Source organism: Camponotus floridanus, unplaced genomic scaffold (assembly GCF_003227725.1).
Source record: "Camponotus floridanus strain SB8 unplaced genomic scaffold, Cflo_v7.5 scaffold13, whole genome shotgun sequence".
In the NCBI taxonomy this organism is placed as follows: Eukaryota; Metazoa; Arthropoda; class Insecta; order Hymenoptera; family Formicidae; genus Camponotus; species Camponotus floridanus.
Window position 1 is genome coordinate 1,198,199 of NW_020229248.1, and position 21,285 is coordinate 1,219,483.

The 21,285-nt window shown below is 26.7% G+C and overlaps 2 protein-coding genes across 5 annotated transcripts in view; both read right to left on the reverse strand.

Moving 5' to 3' along the window:
• Nucleotides 1-1,629: 1,629 nt before the first annotated feature.
• On the reverse strand, nt 1,630-6,625 carry LOC105256753. Of its 2 annotated transcripts, XM_025406031.1 has the most exons (6): nt 5,993-6,625; nt 5,585-5,772; nt 5,291-5,334; nt 4,963-5,025; nt 3,160-3,274; nt 1,630-2,322 (listed from the first exon to the last, which is right to left on the reverse strand). In XM_025406031.1, the coding sequence occupies exons 2-6, from the start codon at nt 5,607-5,609 to the stop codon at nt 1,889-1,891; spliced, it is 681 nt and encodes a 226-aa protein (XP_025261816.1). In that variant the 5' UTR covers nt 5,610-5,772; nt 5,993-6,625; the 3' UTR covers nt 1,630-1,888. The 2 variants fall into 2 exon arrangements, with proteins under 2 accessions (XP_025261816.1, XP_011265270.1); XM_011266968.3 differs by lacking the exon at nt 5,585-5,772.
• Nucleotides 6,626-7,974: 1,349 nt separating this feature from the next.
• Nucleotides 7,975-21,285, reverse strand: part of LOC105256752 (neuropeptide CCHamide-2 receptor) — a 32,011-nt gene continuing 18,700 nt past the window's right edge. For 2 of the 3 annotated variants that reach the window (XM_025406029.1, XM_025406028.1), the window contains 7 exons: nt 11,463-11,693; nt 10,867-11,015; nt 10,093-10,292; nt 9,522-9,697; nt 9,175-9,389; nt 8,321-8,572; nt 7,975-8,230 (listed from right to left, as the gene is read on the reverse strand). In XM_025406029.1, the coding sequence (XP_025261814.1) occupies nt 8,182-8,230; nt 8,321-8,572; nt 9,175-9,389; nt 9,522-9,697; nt 10,093-10,292; nt 10,867-11,015; nt 11,463-11,690 (1,269 nt within the window). In that variant the 5' untranslated portion in view covers nt 11,691-11,693 and the 3' untranslated portion in view covers nt 7,975-8,181. Of the gene's footprint in view, nt 8,231-8,320; nt 8,573-9,174; nt 9,390-9,521; nt 9,698-10,092; nt 10,293-10,866; nt 11,016-11,462; nt 11,694-16,414; nt 16,469-21,285 lie in introns of those variants that run through there. The other variant, XM_025406030.1, reaches the window with a different exon arrangement.

The window sequence follows — 21,285 nt, forward strand, 5'->3', positions numbered from 1 at the left end:
CGTGTGTATAATCATATGCATGTGTATTTCTCCGTCCACATTTCAATTTATTTGTTCTTTTCGCAACTTGTTTGTTCAGTAATCAATCAGATATTTTAAAACAGATGTTAACAGGACATTACAGATAATCTGTAAATCTCCTAATTTTTGATACAAACATATTTTTTAAATTTTTATCACTTTTTTAATTTATAGATTTGTTTATTAAAATTATGGTAGCATTACATTAATTTGTTTGATATATAATTGTTTATAGATTTAAAAATATAATTATAGATTTAAAAATATTAAAATTTATAAAGTTAAAATATATCTTCTTTGAAATTATAATATATATAACACTTTTTTGAAATTGTCATTTCTTTTATGTCTATATTATTATAGAGAAGAACGAATTAATAAACTGCAACTGGTTTTAAAATGAATGAAACAAAATCTTTTTAATCTGTGATGTTTCGGAGATTTGTAAAATTAAGTAAAATGTCTTGTAAATAAAAATATGTTTTTTATAGCATTATAATATATCTATATATCTCTTTTTAATTTGAAAGAATCATAGAATATATTCGAACAATTTGTCTAACAGACATTAAACATTCTTAAAGGAGAATGAAAAAAAATTAGTTTTCAATTATTTTACAATATCCTCGATCCTTATTACATTGAATATAAAATAAGCTAACATTAATAAGAGAGTGATAATTTTTTTTTATTTTGTTTTTTTGCAAATAATTGCAAACTCCGAGCCTAATTATAACAATTTCTGATAATTGTATTAAAAAAAAGATATATATATATATATATATATATTAATCCTACTATAAAAAAATATTAATTTTTAAATATTTCATTTAAAAATTAAAATCATTTTTAAATCTCCAAGACGTTTTCATCTAAGAGATTTTATTTCATCCATTTTAAGCCTCTCTTAAAATTGTGCAACTTTATCTTAATCCATTTTTTTCTGCAAATAATAACATTAATATAAGTCATAATAATTTTAATGTCCCATGTAGGAAAGGGTTCCAAAATCATTAGACCTTTTAATAATTAGATTCTCTGATCAATTTGAAGACAATCTTTTTTCAACAAAAATATTGAGATATTAATGGAAAATTTTGCAAATCTCTATTTTCTTATCACCATATTTTTGTTGTATATAACTAAGCCTTAAATTAAAATTCTATTAAAATTAATTCCGCTTAAAATTAAGTAAAGCGTATAAGAATTTCATTAATCTTCCAATTCCACAGTTTAGTTTGTGAAAAGCTTTTCAATCGCTTATAATTCGGAAATTATTGATGTCTCGGTAAAAAGAGAAAGAAAGAGAGAGGGAGCAGAGGGAGAGAGAGAGAGATAGATAGATAGAGAGAGAAAAAGGAAGTTTAACTGAGGAAAAATTGTCCTCAAATTGATAAAAAAATCTGTTACTAAAAAAATATCCACAATTTTAGAACATACGATACGAATATGTTTATATATATAAGATATTTAAAATAATATTACAAATATTATGCAAGCTGTGGACTAGTATTATGTATGACTAGATAAGTTTTCATAAATACTGTAAGAGCTAAAATTATCAAAATAAATGAAGCATTGATTTAAAGTTTCTATATGTCTAATCTTATACATACATAATGTGGCGATATCTCTAAGGAGGTTTTTCAAAAATATACATGCTTATCTGTCAAGACAATTATGCATAAAAATGATATGAACAGAAGATATTCTAAAAGAGAAGATATTCTCTTTAAATATATAAAATATATGCTTTAAGTTTTCATTGCGTTAATATCGAACATATGATGTATTATGCACAATAGATAATAATTTAGAGATTTGCCACTTTCGATTCATCTCTGCTCAAGAACTACTCATACAACTACTATATATCCGAATTCATTAACTTAGCCGTATAATCTCTTTGTTTAGCGGCTAAATGCAAATCCAGACTTCTCAACATTCTCGCTCGAGTTTCCGCGTTCGACTCTCGTTTACGCAAATCGCTCTCCAGGATCTCATCTCTTGACAATGATTCGTTTTGTTGGAACGTCAAATCATCGGATTTGATTGTATCTAATGAGGGAGATCTGTTTCGCGATTCTCGCACAATTGTTTTCATGAATTCAAGGGCCATTTTCCGACAAGTATCAAAACCTAACAATTGTATTCTTTTACTATGTATTGCATCCATACGAGGATTTCTCCAATGCGTTCCTCTGTCTATTATTTTAGTAATATAGCTAGGCGTTCCGGGTAGATCTTGAAATACTTTCGCAAAAATTTCCTTCATTAAATCTTCTTCGCCGTCTGATGCTTCTGTAAAATAGTGATGATATAAGTAAATAAATAATATTTCAACCGTGATTAATTCAACGATCGCCGATTATAAATCTTGTCTATCTTTGCAAATAGAAAAATTATAAATCTTATCTATCTTTGTAAATAGAAAAAAAATTATTAATCAACGGTATAAAATGTTTTTCTACAATATAATATTTGTAGCGTGAATTTTGCAATCCAAAAATTTAATTGTTTTTTAAATTGATAATTGCTGTTTATAAAAAAATTTACTCCTAAGATAGATTAATTTACTACATCTGCAAAAATTTAGCATTTCCTTAGACGATAAAGAAACTTATTCCACCCCACATATCACACAAATGACACAGCATTGGCATCGTATTGCATTGAGAATCACGCATGCGAGATATATTGCAAGGATCAATTTTCGCCTAACCGCGTATAAATTTGATGTCGTTTCATATGATCGTTATATTATGCGAAATTTGATTTCGCACAAAATCTTTCAAAATATTTATAGCAATTGATAAGTCTCGTGACCTTTTAATTACTTATATTAATAAAATAATACAGAATATAATAATACAGAAATAAATAACCGAAAAAAGTCTCGTCTCTTTTATAAAGTCATTATTTTATTCGATAAAAACAACTAAATTTGCTCTACTGTTGACCAAAAGACCAAAAATAATAACAAACTTTATGGGAAGTTTAAAATCTTATGGAGAAGTTAGTGATTGAAACTTTTTTCTTAAGGATATTGTCAAAATTTTTGCTAGTAATGTTAAACATATATAAGGCATCTAATGTCCAGAAAAACATAAATAAAGTATTAGAAAAATTTTACGTTACCTAAATCACTGCCACCATTATCGGTTTCTCTAACGTATGTACCTTCATTGATCTTTCGTTGTAATTCTAGGACTCTAGCTAAAGCCAATTGAAGGTATTCCTTTGTATCTGGATTCTGTAGAAAGATGAGACGTGTACTCGCAAACGAATGTTACAGCGAAATTTAATCAATAAAGTGACGTTAAATAAATTTTTTACGATATACATTATTTCACTATCAAAATGATAGATATTACAAGCCGTACGTATTATTATTAGTAATTATTTATTAGATATGATTCTTTTTATTGTTTCCAACAATTTCAACAATTATACCAAATTATAACAAATTATAAAATATAATAATAAATTATATAACTCAATAATTTATAAAATGATATAGATATAAACTCTATGTTTCCATCAATAAACGTTTTTAACAAAATTGTTTAAAATATAAAAAATTTTTTATTCATTTCATGTAAAAATCTAAAAGCTAGTGTGCATATTTGTGTTTGTTAGTGTATATTTGATCTGATATGATTACAATCGAACCATTTGTGTAGCTAAATTTGTAACAACAATCAGTACGATAAAAAGTAAACGATCAAATGCAATTGCATTGTAATTTTTTACATATATTTAAAATATTTTAAAATACTTGTTTTTAATCAATTAAATCTAAAATGATAAACCTTTCATTGTAGGATAAGGATTTAAGTCAAGATTTTATAAAATTTCGAATATATCGGATGTGTAACATATATATATATATATATATATATATATATATATATACACATATATATATACAGGGTGTTCCAAACCATCCGTATACCCCTTTTAAAATGAAAATAAATGGCTTTTATCACAAATCGCAAACAATTTTTAAGTAAATTGGGTACGCTCTATCAAATGGAGATATTTTCAATTTTTTATTCCGACCGGAAATACGCCATCCGGATCGGAAATTGAATTTTTTTAAGGAGAACATGGTACTTTTTATTACAGATTCGAATTGTACATGAAAAAATAAGAAACTTTTATATCAAATGTTTTTTTCTGAAAGTGCCTCTGTTATTTTATCACAGTTACTTTCAAGATCAATTTTAAGATTGACAGAGGCACTTTCAGAAAAAAACATTTAATACAAAAGTTTTTTATTTTTTCACGTACAATTCGAATTTGTAATAAAAAGTACCATATTCCCCTAAAAAAAATTCAACTTCCGGATGGCGTATTTCCGGTCGGAAACAAAAGTTGAAAATATCACCATTTGATAGAGCGTATCCGATTTACTTAAAATTGTTCGCGATTTTTGATAAAACCCATTTATTTTCATTTTAAAAGAGGTGTACGGGTGGTCTGGGATACCCTGCATATATAGAATAAAGAAATTGTGATATAGAAAAAGTTTTTACCACGTTAACCGCAAAAGTCTGGTTCGAGAGGCAAACTTGGGTTATATTTGCTTCTAGTGAATTGTTTTCTGAATTGTCTTCGCAAATTTGCACAAGAGAACTTGAAACTAAATAATAAATTTTCGCTTTATAATACAATCGAGCAACTCTCAGTTAAACTGCGATGTTATACCGCTTTTTAAGTAGAATCAATTGTAATAATTACGGACAAGAGTGATTACAAGCATTGTTGAACTTTATTAAACATTTCGATAAATGTTAACAGATAAACAACTTTGTTAGAAAAACTTTTTACTGCATATAACTTTTAATTCAAATTGTGATTTGTATGTTTGCTATTACGTTTTATTGACAATTATTTTACATGAATGTTTCAATAAGATAGTTAATAAGTTTAACTTACCGTACATTGCGTAATTCCTTTCGTTCTTTTAGCATCACCGCCAACGTCTTCTAAATTAGGTGCCTGTACACATTGAATAAAATATTAAAAATTTTTAATAGAAATTGTATATTTTCAAAAATATATATAGTTGTATATTTTTAAATATTATAATTTTCTCCATTTTTATAATAATTCTCTGTCTTATAATATTAAAAAAGCGTTTATATATACATCCTCTAAAAGAGGGTCTAATATTTTATTCTAAATATATACATTTTCAATACTATAATCAACATCTTTATATTATTTGATAAAATCATATTTATTGTTATTATAAGTATCTTACCGATGAACATCTCTTCATTATGATCTGATTCAGCAATTGTTTACCTGCAATTCAGCAAATATAAAAATTTTTTATATCTTCGAAAAATCGCATTCTTGGATAATCGCGACAAATAAATTTTTGCTGAAAAAGTCGCAGTATTATTTTAGTAAAATTTGTTTTATTATGTCTACAATAAAAAGAGGAAAATCTAACTGTTTATTTTTCTCGCGATTTTATATGATATCATTTATATGTCTTGACTATCTTTAATAATAATAGTAATATGGTACGCTATGACGATATATTACAAACCATTATTAGAGATAACAGTATCCATTGTACGCCTTCGTATAACATCTGTTATGTTTCAATGTAATTGTTTTAACGTACTAAAATCCAATTAAGTTAATTGGTTCTGTTTCAACTTCGATATCTATTACGTCTTTCTGAGAATTTTATATTATTTCAAAATATTCTCTTAGAATATTTGTCTTTCTCCTCTAAAGGGGGAAGATAAACATAATACAATTTATTTTTTATTAAATTTTTTGTAATAGCACACTGTTAATGCGACTATAAATAGCATCGTAATTCTCGCGCGAGAAAATTGATGGTGAAGTGTGAATAGATAGATTCAACGAAATAGGAGCTATAAAGTTGCATCTGTGCGGATGATCGTCTTACAGCGTCGTCTAAAAGTAATGATATAGTGCTACTTACACGCCTCCGTGTAGAAACGTGTGTTTGTGAAGTTTGTTCCTTAACTCCGGATCGGTTGTCCGTTGCACGATGCTTCGTTATAAGACGCTGCTGACAGTGTGTTTCGAAAGATTTTCTGTTTCGTGCAGGTGTATTAATGACTCCTTTCGCGCGCAGTTTCTTCGCTAAAATCCTTCTCATAAAAAAAAAAAACGCTTTTCTTTAGTTTCGCGAGATACACTGCACTTTCTTATGCACTCTCCTGTATGTTGCACGACGCGAAGAGAACTGTCAATGAAAATGACCGTTGACCAACGTTGATGGTCTATCAACCCCCTCACTTTCACAACCGTTGTCGAGACATAAAGGAGGGGGAAGTCTACACGCGAGGGAGTTCGTCCATTTCTATCATGGTACCCTTCATGGTACCCTTCTATCCGCTGTTCAACCGTTGTAAGGGTCCGAAAGAACGGCAGATGTAAGCCCCCTCTCTTTTTCCACGCTTTACCCCCTACGCGCGTGCCCTATTGAAAAGAATGAGCGAGTGGCACGTGCGAGCGAAGAGTTTCGCATCGATTATTTTTATTCGACTTGGAAAATGACGTTTGACGAATAATTTTGTGTTCATGTATATTCTAACAATAAAATTTTTATTTACACAAAACAAGGAGACAATATTGTTTATATGTTAAATTATTATATATATAGATATAGCTATCTTTATTAAAGTATTATTAAAATTCAGTGACATAAAACATATGAGGAAAATGTACAAAATATCTTAAAATTAGGCTTTTTTATGAAATGTACAACGTATAAGTGACGTACACAGTATCCCGAAACCTTAGTTCTTTAAATGAATCTCGAGAATCGAATTTTACTTAAGTAAAAATTATAACTATTTCTAAGTTTTGAGATATTCCGTATATAGTGATACAGAATATTTATTATCCAGTGCAAACATTGATTGATGAGGTTTTTTATTATTTGCTTTTAAAATATTAATGTATTAGTAAATGAAACGTATGTCCTATAAATCTAATTTAGATATAAATAATCTTACTTGGAAGAATTTGCTAAATAGAATTGTACTAACTAATGGATCAATCAATATATTAATTATAACATATTAATTATATATGATTATATGAGAATATCAACAATCAACAAATTGTATATATTCTCATATAATCCATATATAATTAATATGTTATATTACACATTTTCATGCGATAGATGAAGAATTCTTTTTTATTGAATATTTAGAAAGAGATAAATATAATTTATATATATATATATATATATATATATATATATATGTGTGTACAATTAAAAAACACAATATAATATTAAAATTATTTACAGTTAAATAAGGCATCAAGATTTGAAATGAGTTCTGTTTTATTTCATATTTTACGTTTTTTTGCTTATACTTTTATACAGAATAAGATCGAATTTAATTCGAAAAAATCAGATATTTTAATTGAAAAAAAATAACAAAGAAAATAGATATCATATCTCGTTGTATTTTTTACTGTTTTGTCTTTATCTGTGGCTAATCGTTTATTTATGCATATGCAATAATAAACAAGGTCAGCTTTCGTTATTTTTAATTTTAACAAATATACAAGAAACACATGAAAGACAAGAATTGCTAATTAATAATGACTAGATTGAGCAAGAAATACGCATTGCACACATATAGACATTAGATAAGTACTGATTTATATTTTATATTTTAATAGTAGAAAAAATAAACTCTTTTATATATGATATTTATTTTTGCGCAATTATTAAAGAAAGAAAATTTTTTTAAAAAGCAAGTTTTCCTTTAATTTCGGATAAATAACAATTAATTTTGCAAAAATAAGAAGTGCAAATTTAATGAGTCTTACAGTCTATATAAGTCATTATTCTTTCAACTATTTAGTACATCATCAATCCTCAAAAATAAAGTAAACTATTTTAAAGTTGACTTTGGAAGGAGTCTTCCTTCGGAAAAGAGGATTGCATTTTGAATTCACAAATATATCATACATAATTATTTGAAAAGAATTGAAAAGATACATAGCTATGTAGGAAAAATTACATACGTATGATTCCAAATCGATTTTTTTTTAAATGAAAGCGACACAAGCAGGCGACCATGATTTTCAGAACCATTGTCGAAATATTAATAGTCTTCGAGATCCATCATTATATCTTTTTTATCATATAAAGCCTGCAGTGTAATAGGCAACCATTTTGAGGAAGCCGTGCCTGTTTTAGTCCATTATTATTAACAGTAACTACACTTACAATGCAATTTGCATTAGCACCCGTGTCCTTTAATATTAGGAGATTACTTACGAAAGTAACTTTCGATCGTTGGGGGTAGGTCTAGTCTCTATGCTGCCCATCTCGAATACCCCGGTCGAGTTAAACTCTTGCGTACGTCTTCGAAACGTAGAACCAAAACTAGTCTCATGAAACGTGTTCCGCATATCACCTCGACTTTTTTGAGAAAAGCCACCATTGCCGTGAATTCTGCTTCTTTCCAATCGACTTCTACCGCAGATGGCGGAGCCACCCGGTAGACAGAAGCACAAATATTTATTAAATCTACATCAAACAGAAAATAGCAAGGATGTTAAACACATTTCTAAATAATGGATTTTCTCGATATGTTCAGTTTGTCAAGTACAGATCTTGTTCAACTAATGTTATCAAATATTATGGCAATTAAAAAATCTGACAATACTTTCATACGTTGAAATATAAAATGATATTTTACAAGCAGCTTGAGCAAAGCTATTTGTTAACAGAAAAAATGTACAAACGATACAGCGGTTTTCCCGCAGAAAAATCCACAGAGAATTTGCATACGCTCTTTCAACGATTTTAAAGTCATATAATGATGAAAAGCTGATTACTATATTTTTTGTTAATATAAATAAGCTTGGCTAACGAGATTATTTTGGAATTGTAAGCAGCAAGAATTTTGCTTGCTAAGAACTTTGACATATACAATTTATTCTCAATATTTTTATAACTTGTCATTTTCTCAATATTTTTATAACTTGTCACATATAAACAATCTGAAAATTATATATTTATTAATAATTATGGAATAAGTTAAAATTTAATAGTACTTGGTTATAACTTTGATGAGTATCCCTAGTGATGATCACGAAACAACATACGAGGATTACACGCGCGCTTACCTTTGACGAAATGTTCGACTAATTAAATATAGTGCTATGGGATTAACGCAGCTGTTGCTGAAACTGAGGCAGAAACCGATTATCCTGAAGGCATGCCAGAAATCATCATAATCATCCCGTGATGTAGGGGAGAAGTGAAACCACAGCATAAACACGTGATATGGTAGAAAACAAATCACGAAAACGATTATGAAACACATCACCATTCTACCCACCTGTCATTGCAGTAAAGAAAACAAGATCATCAATATAATGATGTTTTAATAAATGAAATTTTAAATATTGTTTAATCGTGCAAAGCATATTCTTAACGCTTGTGTGTTGTAAGAAATTATATTTTCATGTACCCTCCTGCGCGCCCTTATCTGTTCAAAGCGATGATCGGGGAGTTCACCTGGCATATTTCTGGTGGACAATGTTAGATGTCGTGCCATGCCCAGATAAAAACCGGCTATCACGCATAGCGGTATCGCGTAATACGCCAAAAATTTGAACATTACCATGCCTTTTTCATAGATTTCACCTGTGTAACATAAATAATACGTAACGCGTGCTTATAGTTGCGTATGTCTTATCTTATGTCATATCTTGAGACATACATATGTTTTCTCGCTTATTAACAATAATTTGATATGAACTGAGATTTCAAATAGTTATTATTTAATGTCCAAAATAATAAAAAATACAAAAATTATTAGTTAACAATTTGAAATTAGTAAATGATAGAGAAAACAATTTTTCCACAATATTTAAAATATTGGGGATATTTTTTTTAAATAAAATAACTATCATTATAATCTAATAATTATCATATAAAAATGATTTATGATTTATGATTTAAAATGTAAATTTTACGCATTTATAATTATAGTTAGCGACATTCGTGATTACTTTCAAGATGGGCATATTATATCTTACCAAATTCATCGGGAAAAGGATCACAGATTAAAATGCTGTGGTTTCCTTGCAATTGTATGGCCGGGACATGGGAGAAGAGCGCAGCAGGTATAGCTAAGATAATCGCTAGGACCCAGATAAGGGATGCCGTTAAAATGGTTAATGGTTTTGCGCTTAAACCTGCTACGTGGCGACGGATGGGATTCACTATGGCGCAATATCTGCGGAGAGAGAATCGTGAGAAGATGCGAGAGTACATTATATCTTACAAACGATACAAACTTTCGGAATAAATTACTCAAGATATAAACAATTAATTAACTTTGGCATGTACATTAAGTATATGTCAGATTGTTGCGCATTGTCGTTCTTATTTAATTAATGTCGAATTAAGATCGATATAAAATTATAAAATTAGGAAAAAATATCGAGAAAATATAACTAAAATTATTTTGATAAAATATATTGTAACTTCATCAAAAATTAAGAATTGTTAATTTAAAACACAATTTTATATGAATTTTATTTTATATATAAATCAGTCTCTCTCTCTCTCTGATTATGTTATTCTCTATTATTATATTCTCTCCATTTATTAATATAAATTAAATGGTCAGAGTTAGTTAGTTTCAAAAGTTATATATTTTACTCTGAAATATATTATATTAAAATTTCATTTAATCGTCCGAATTAAATGAGTTAAATCAAGTTGCGGATATTCGTAATTCGTAGTGCTATTCCATCAACTATGTCTAACTTCTTGATTTAACCTGCATGACACAATAAGATGTTTACCTTTCGGCTGACAAAGCTGCTAGAGTAAATACTGACACACCGATTGAAATATCCTTAGCGCATTCAGATAGTTTACAGATAGTTAAGCCCCATGGCCACGATTCGATCGTATAAAGAATAGACGTAAAAGGTACGCAAGTCACAATCACCTGTAACAAAGAATTGGTTGATTTAGATTTAGCACATGTAGCTAGGTAGTATCATATAAAAGATATGTACATATATATGATAAATTATTTAGACATAAGAGAAAAAAATTATAAGAATATATATAACCAAGAAATATTGTCATAAATTTTTTTTGTATCTTGATTTTTCTTAAATCAGTTATAATTAAAAATTATTTATAGATTATACATTTTTATACAAGAAAGCACATTCTAATATATTTTCTCTCTAATTGTAGAGTGCCCAAATATATTTTTTATAGAAATTTATTCTTACAGAAAGAAACATTTTGATTGTTCTCTTATCTTCCTGAAGGAAAAGTTATTTTATTCTTTTCTTTATTAAATAAAGAATTATTCACTTTAAAAGATTTACTTGTAAAAAGAATATCGATAAGCAAGGAAAACCCTTAATAGAAAAATACTCACCAACAGATCGCCCAGAGCTAAAGATAATACGTAAGTGTTTGGTACATTTCTCATATTAGCATGACATAATAAAATAAGAACCAAGATACCATTTCCCGCTACACCCACGACCAGAATTAACGAAAACACTACGGGTACGATGTAAGTTTCGGGTCGTTGGTCATATGGTACGTAATCGTTTGCTTCGGAACTTATGCTTATATTAGAAACGTTGCTTGCTATCACCATTATCTGTAAGAATATTTTTATAATTATTAATTTATCAACATTTGATATGAAATGGACAAAATCAGAATGATAATAATATAAAAATAATAAGAAGAAACCTATATTGTACGATAATAATGTGAAAATAAGAAAAAACTATATTGTATTATTTACAAAATTTGATTAAAAAAACAAGCTGATAATGTAAAAGATTTTTTACAAATTTTATATTGCCATTATACATCTAATTTATATCTTTTCTATCTTTAAAATAATGCAATATATTTCTATTTCAAATATAATCGTATTTGTAATAATCGGGTAATAAAATGTCAAGGATAATTAAAAATATTATAAAATCTTATAAGATCAGAATATCTTCTTGATCTTATAAGATCAAAATATTATAAGATCAGATTATATTGCTATTTTAATACAAGTTCTGTGAGCAATATATTTTTTGTATTTTATCAGATATCTAGGAAGATTATTTAAAAACTTTCAATATAATTTATTTTATTTTATTATAAATAAAATTAATCTTTAAAAAAATAGATTATTATATTTAATAATTCGTTCAAAAATATAAATATCACAAATAAGAAATTAATCTATTTACAGTTCATTACAGAAGAAGCTTTTGTATAATGTGTATTCAAATAAAATAAATTTCAAATTTCATCAAAGAAATCAATGTATAAAAGGATCTAAAATGCTTTCCTTTAAGTTTGCCTTGTACTATGCACGTATACTGTTTATGCACGTATACCCTGTTTATGTGCATAGCACATGGTATGTATAATAGTACAGATTCAACTAGCTAGATGCATACGTAGTGCATCACTAAAGGGCTTTGATTTTGCTTATTCAGGTTGCTTATAGATATTGTCGTGTAAATAGAGAAAGAGAGAGAGAGAGAGAGAGAGGAAGATGAGACATAGAGAGGAAGGTAGGATATAGAGAGAAATGCAATATCACGCAGTTGTATGTTTCCACAATTTATGACTTATCTTTTTCCGTTTTCTTACTTCTAATTTATTGAAAAAGATAAAATCAATCTTGTCGTTAACGAAAATATTAATTATTGCTACCTTTATACGTGCTTGTTGAATTCATTATTTTTCAATTGTTTATACGAACAATAAAAAAAAGTAATACTTTACTATTGAAAAATATAAATTTATAACACAGGAAAGAAGGAATAATAATATATGAAGCTTATACCTCCCCCTCCTAGTACTAATTAAAAAATTATATAATTGTAATAAATTATATAATTATGTAATTGAGAAATTATGTTTTAATAATTATACGTAAAGCAAAGGATTTTTCAAATCAAATGGCCATATTTCCTGCATTAATTACAAAAATGATTCTTTTACATGAAGATATAGATATAGCACTTTAAAATATTGATTATACGATTAGAATATCGATTTTTTGAAAATATATAAAAATTTAATTTTATTGAACTTTTTACGAAACTTGATTTTGATTCGTTTTACTTCCATACCACTTGCGAAATAAAATGGATCACTCTACGAAGTAAAATGGACTAGACTGAAATTTCATTTTTTCAAATAAATAATATTTTATAAAGATTTCTTGCTAATTTATAGATTTTTTAAAATATATTGTAAATAATTAACCAAAAAAATCTTTTTTTTATATTTACATAAAATATCTATTTATTATATTTATTATATAATTTATTATATCTATATAAAATATAGTCAGAAATCTTTTTCAGACAGTTACTAAAAAGAGAAGGAAAATTGCTTTAATACATATAATAAAAGGGTCGCTTACTCTTTGTGTGTGTACATTGATTTTTTAGACTAAGCTTAATTACTACTGATGATTATTTTTCAAGAATAGAGAATAAATGTGAATGGCTCAAAATAGGTTTATAGTATAACGCGTCTTATAATTTTTAAGAAATTAAAAAATGCAAAGAGAAAAATTTTCATATTTAACTACAAAATAAGAGCATTTATTAATAAGATCTAGCAAATGGCACAACTTAGCTATTTTATCTCGCGGATATTATCTCGCTATTTCATATTCCATCTTATATATAAAAACAGAATATTCACTCTTCTTTTTTTAAAGCTACTTCGGTTCCTGTCGTGTGCAGATTAATGAAAATTATCATGATATCATTTCAATAATTACAATTAGTTATCATCAATGATGCATTGTTTTTTGTTTATATTTTAGAGAAAGAGTTTTTTATTTATATTTTAGAAAATAAAAAGAGCAATTGGAGAAGAATTTAATCTTACTGCATATAAATAATTTATCACAAGGAAAAATTTATCACAAGGAAAATGTATTCTCGAACGGGAAAATTATTCACACCTATTTTTCCGATAAATATTGCCTCCTAATCTAAAATTGATGAAAGTTGAAATTCAATTTGCTTCTATCTCTGCGCGTCTTTAGCATCCTTCCTGTCACTATTATATAAGTTTACTATCAAGTAACGAGATCCTTAAGGAACGATCGTTCGACCGTCTCGATCTAAGCGTTAACATATAGTGCTGCACGTTCGAAATTATTCCATCGTCGAATTTCAAAGTTCTAAAGTTTCAAAGTGCGTAATTTGCGAAGCAATTTAAATGGAAAATTTCAATCAAAGTATGGTCGGACAGTTCGATTATTTATTACATATTTTGTTGGCCCGTTTATATATCTTTTATGGATTTTATTATAACATACATGCACATGGCTCAATATACATATGAACACGGATATTGCATTTGCATTTGCACTAATCAAAAGAGAGAGAGTTAATATTGATAAAAATATAAAAATTCATTTAATTTAATACTTAATTTATTCTGAAATAATATATAAATAATATATAAATAATATATAAAATAAATAAAAAAATAATATATAAATATTCCATATCAAATAAAACATGGTTTACACATATTTGATATGTAATAGCTTTTAATATGCATTAAAAATTACGTTTATATTAAAATATATGCAAAAATGTGATTTATCTTTTAAAATAAATTAAAATGTACTTTATCTTTTAAAATAAATTAAAATGTACTTTAAATGGAAATATTAATAATGATCCAATAGGTACTCATTTGCGATCGGACAGAGCGCATCAGAATGTAAGTTTAATTTTTACGTACGAATAACTTCCTATCGAAATAAATTTATTAATGCAGATTTAAAAAAGAGAAACACGCTTTAAAAATTGTAATAATAACATTCTTTTTTGCTATATATGTATATGTGCCAAGATTATTAATTTATTCCTAGTCAAGTTATTTATATTCTTTTTATGTAATGCCACATCTTTTCTCTCAATATAGAATTTAAATTAAATGAAATTGAATTTAAATAGAATAATTTCAGTGAAATAAATATAAAACATAAATATAAAACAAACTTTTGTTTTCAGATAGTAGAACTTAGTTTCTGTTGAATAAATTTAATAAATGTAATATGATTACAGACTAATAATATAAAATATAAAATTTCATATTATGATATAATATTTTGCTCAACTGCAAAAATATTTGAGATATTTTTATATTAAACATTATCAGAAATGTATTGTATTGTATTATGAATGTCCAATTATTAATAAAATATTTTTTTTCTACAAAAATATGTCTTCGATGACAAGATGGCAAATCATTTTTCCATCGCTAACATTTCCATCGCGGAAAAATTATATTTTCGGATGCGTTCAATCGTTGATGCATCGTTGGCAATCTTAAAGCCGACCGATTATTACAGATTGTTGAGTTTTCCTGTTTTTTAGGAAAACAGTAATAAATAGCTATTTTACTCTCTCTAAAAATATAGTTAAAATTAATAATATAAATTTACTTAATATAATTGTTTATTACATACAATATTTATATACTGGAAAATATTTTGTTGCCAAATATAACAATAAATATTTATTCACATACACATATATATTAGTTTTCATTAATCGCTGTCTGATATTTGTTTATTAATTCGGTACAATAATATAATAACGAATTTATCAGATGCATGAAAATTACATCAATGTTATCTTTGATAAATATACGTATAATTAAAACATAGTATGCATTTTTTTATGATAGACTAGATAGATTTAATGATAATTTTATATTAAATAAGACAGTTTTATTTTATATATATCTCATAATATTATAGTTATATAATTAATTATTGTTATAATATCACAGTAAAATTTCTTTTTTAATTTTTTGTAAAATTAACTTCTTGCACGATGTAATTTTATGTTTCTTTATATTAAAGATAAAATATCTTTTTTGCCATATATTTATTTTATGCAACAGTTTTATTTTGAATGTTTCAAAGGTATAATATTTACATGCGTTGATGAGAGATCAAAGTTGAATTAATAAAATGTTGTTTATGTTACTTAAAGATCAGTTAATTAATAAAATGTTGTTTATGATACTTAAAGATCAATAAAACAAGAAGCGATTTTTATAAACAAGTGATATGTCAGTATTTAGCCAATGAAATTAGAACTCCAATCAAACTTAAATTTAAAATAAAATAGCGCCACGTGCACGCTTGTATTTCATTGTCTTTTATTCGTCTCTTTCGCTGAACTCTTCACCTCGTGAAATCGTAGATGATTCGCTTTTATAAGAAGATCTTGATCGATATGTTATTCGTATATGTGTGTGCCAATGTATATGCCTATTAATAAACTCTGACATGTTCGCGCGATGAGAAGCATGACTTACTAAAAGGACCGCGTGATGTTGCACTTGCCGTCTATTTATTCAGCTCCCCGAGGATCGATCTTTCTCAGAGTCAAGTGGATTTCAGCCCCGAGAGCAAAACCTTTAATTCCCTCCATACTTATTATGCCACATTTGTTACTCGCTATGCGTCACATTTAAACGATACAAGACTGTATTGAAGTTCAATGAGAGAAATTCAATTCGTATAAATATGCGCTTGGCATGCAAACTGTATGAAAGCATCTGTCGATACTAAAACTTACGATCAATTTCGCAAGAGCCTCCTTTCTAGCTCTTCGTGGAACTGTTTATAACTGTTTATATACGATTATAAATAGAATCGGGTATTGCTAACGTCTTAAGCTATATTTGATAATCCAAAATAAAATTTTAATATTCCAAATTTTATGAATTTGAGATACTAAAAGATGCTATCATGATGCAGATAGGATATTCTTAAGGATTATCTTCTTATTGTTATTATTGTAATAATAATAATATAATTATTATTATTATCATTTTAAGAATTTGATATTAAAATTGTGCAAAAAAGTTTCGTTCTGTGCAAGAATTTTTCCTTCTAGTATAAGAAAAAAAATTATGTTATACAAAATTTCTATACAATTATTTCTTTTAGCAATTTTTTAAATAATATATTTTTTACTTATATTCATTTGTTTTTCAAGCAATTGTGACTTTCATATAATATTATAAAGCTCATCTCTCTTTCTATTACAATATTAAAACAATATAAAATTAATACAATATTTAAAAAACTTGTTATTTACTAGAGAGATTGAACTAATATATGTTATGATTTTATAATTCTATAAAGATATTCCATTTTTTATGCAAATTATTTCTTGCAAATAAATATTTTAATTACAAAATTGCCATTGATAGTTGTAATGGAATATAACTAATTTTGTAATAACGAAATTAATGATTATATATATATATATATATATATATATATATATATATATGATATATAATCGTTAATTTCGTTATTACAGAAATAACATTCATTAAGTTAGTATTAAAATCACAATTGCAACTGATTCATAATTAAATTGCTTAATTAATAATTAATGTTTTGCCTGTTGTTTATATATATACATATATATAACATATTAGATACATTTCATTATTGTAATAAAACAGGCAAAACATTAATTATTAATTAAGCGATTTAATCAGGAATCAGTTGCAATTGTAGTAGCTGAAGCGAATAAATTCACGAAAAAATTATATCAAAAAATATGCAAAATGCAAGGATTAACATCTGCTGTCTCAATTTATCGGGGCGTGCAATGTACTTCAGCAACAATGTATTGATTGATCAATATTGTTGTCTGCCAACAGTAATTAACGGTGTAATTGAACGTGAGGATCAATTTCTGTTAGTTCGTATCATATTACCGTTACTGGACTAGAGTCCATTGCAAATTTCATTTCGATTCATTCGTTAGTGTGCCACGCGGTAAACACACCTCTACGATTATAATTATTTTCGTGTTTATTAATTTTAGCAGCAACTACATTCAACGTGCACGCGGTTGCGGTTTGTACACTTACGCGGTAACACGTTGTGTTGTTAATTAAAGAGATTTCGATAAAATTACTCAACCCATGGAATCTTAAACTAATTTTACGGATTTTCAGCAAGCTCATTTCCTATTAATAGAGAAAAGATGCATCTCTCTCGAATTGCGCTGGCTAGGAAAATGCATCTATCACACAATGTAGTCTCTGTTTGTTTAATCTCCGGTTAGCGCTTTTATCGTACGATAATATTTACATTTTACTTTGATTGACAATCTCGTAAACATCAATTAATTATAATAATGCATTACATTCTATATTGTTAGTTTACCTTTTTTCTTAGTTATTAAACGTAAGAAAACAACAACTATTATCTTTCTTTTATTACTTCAAAAGATGTTATAAAACAAATTTCGATCTTATATACATATTTTCTAAAATAATTAGTTTCTAGTAGCTAAGTAAAATTGTAATAAATTTCATGGTTAATTATTTACTAAATTTATTTATTTTTTATTTACTATTTACTAAAACGTAAAAAATTTTGGAAAATTTTAATATTAAAGATTTAATAAAAAGTAAAAAAATTTTATTTTTTTATTACTATTTAATTTAATCATAAAAGTAGAAAATTGCATTGCAAATTTGAAAGACAGAATTGTTACAAAAAATGAAATAGAAATAAATATTTCCATATTGATCAAAGGTTTGATTAAATCAAATATTAATGAAACATTCAGAATTGAAAGTTACGTACACAATTTAAAAACATTACAATATTCTTCACTTAACGTTCTTGTAAATTCAAACGCGTTATTTTATTTAGAAATTTTTGATAGATTGATATTTTATTATTATTTTATTATCAATTACTTAAAGTTTTTTACGCCTTAAATTTAGGTTTATTGTTTGCGCATTGTTTCTGTTACTGTGAAAATAATTATAAATTTATTAAAATCTTATTGATCGCTCAAAATATTAATAATAATAACAATAATAAATGAATTTGTTGTGACATATCTGTAATTATAGATCTAAATCTTATAAATACTATGTCGCTTCACACATTTGTAAAGTAATAATATATAGATTCATGTCTCTTCTTCATATAAACTGCTCTGTGATCGACAAAGCAATTATATTATAGAAATGGCTTTATTTCATTCGAATAGATCTATGCTAGTTGGAAATGGCTTAATCGATTGAATGATAAATTGAATCGATTGTTGATAAATTGAATAAGCAATGAAGAAATTGGACCGACTTATATTAAAAAGACAATAGCATACAATTCTTATTATTAGAATAATTCACAAATATCATTGTTAAAAATATTAATATTTCTCAGAAATCTCTATTTTGTAGTGCATTTCATGCTTTTCTCTCGCGTTGCGCATTTAGACGTTATCGAGAATCAACTTTACGATGAAGAATTACCGAAGAAGTACCGTTGAAACGCAGGTAGAAACCCAATGAGAAATTTCATCGAGACTTCGACAGAATGACATAACTTTTCCAATTGATGGAAGATGTCATAAAGGAGAAATTTCGCGCTTATCTTGTCCAACCTTGTCCAATTCATGCGAGTTACTATGTGAAAGTGGAAAGTCGGGAGTTTCAGAGAAATCAACGCGAACTAATACATTTTGTTATTTAACTCTTGCTTACGAATATCGTTTTATATTTAAAAAATATTAATTAATAATTAATTATTTAAATTATTTATTAAATAATTATTAATTATATTAGATTTAATTATATTAGACAAATATATGAGTCTAGATAAAATTAGTAGACAAAATTGATTTCATTCTTTCATGAAATTTTTAGATGAAAAGCTTATCATTTTCTATTATCAAAAATTCTTCAACTTTAATTTCATTCTTTGATCATAAAATAATTATATATTTGATTTCAAAGTTAATTGTAATTAGGTTTAGTATGGATCTCGCACATCTAAAATGATTGTTACAAATTTATTTTACAGATTTATGATAGGAAATCGCTTTCTTGTCGAACTAGTCGAAATTAAACGTAATATCACGAGGGTAGCATGATTTAACGATTTGTCGCTTTCGAAAATTAATTCAATTCCTTTGATAGTGTTCGATATCCTTGACATATTCTCCGTAATTTCAATTTCCGTAGTAATTTCGAATCAAATGCTATTTTCATCGATTTTATCGTGGAAATAATGCGTTTCGTATATAAAGTTTAACATTTATTTTGTATTTAGCTTATATTGTTGATAGCATCATGTACTGTGGAAGAATCTAAAACGTATATGAAACTTTAATAATAAGAAATATAAGAATTATAATTTGATATGTGTGAAATAATTGTAAATTTGTTCTCCCGATATAAAGTTCACGTGTCATAGTTTAGTACGTAACCTTTAAAAGCATCAACATGCAAAAGATTTGATATCAGAATAGTTTATTGCGGATACATAAAAAGTTAAAACGTATATATTTGTTCCTGCATCTGTATTAATGAAGTTGTTTTCGCGATCAATTGTAAAGATTGTAAAGCTATAACGAGAAATTCAAAATAAACTGTTCTGATGTTAGTAAATCTTGAATGATGATAAATTTGAATCAGATCCAAGTATGAACGATGTCGTGTATATCCGTTTTAGAAAAGGATTCAATATTTGATATTTGTGCCATTTTTGCAGGAAATTTATCCACGTACATCGCGAGATGAATATGCTCTCATGCGGAGCAAATCAGAAATCGATCGCGATATAATATGGACCACGTTACAATTAAATTGTGCGCGTTATTTTAATGACGTAACTAACTTATTGATATGTAGTACATTAGTGAAATGACAAAAGATCTTAATTTATCGTTACGACATCCGTCGATCGATCGATATCCGTCTAATTGCGTTCAGCCACAAGCTTGTGTCAACTACTTCACGCTTATCAAAGCCTGCTAGTCAAAGTTGAGATTTTATGAATAATGCAACTGTATATCGCGCTTAAAATTATGGATGGGTTGCATAATTTTAATAATCAGCCAATCACACAGCTTTTAATAAACCAGTTTCTATATATATATATTTATCAAATATAAGAATGTAAAAGTCTACAATTTGAACCGGTAAAATAATAAAATTTAAATTAAAAATAATCTAGATAATAATTGTATAAATGTATAAGTGAATAATAATATTTTTTTTCTTTTCAATTCTATACGTCGACATTAATATCACAGAAATATTTATAACGCAGATAATATAAATATAAATATTAATAAATATTTTTATATATTTTGCTTCTGCAATTTTTAAAAATTCACACGCGAATGATTTTATCATAC

What these genes read in the sequence shown, in the direction of transcription:
- LOC105256753 (XM_025406031.1), bottom strand. Translation starts at nt 5,609, where the DNA reads ATGGATACTGTTATCTCTAATAATG. An exon ending in AAGGAATTACGCAATGTACG is followed by an intron (nt 3,275 to 4,962) that starts GTAAGTTAAACT and finishes ATCTTTCTACAG; the next exon opens with AATCCAGATACAAAGGAATA. An exon ending in TAATGGTGGCAGTGATTTAG is followed by an intron (nt 2,323 to 3,159) that starts GTAACGTAAAAT and finishes ACTATTTTACAG; the next exon opens with AAGCATCAGACGGCGAAGAA.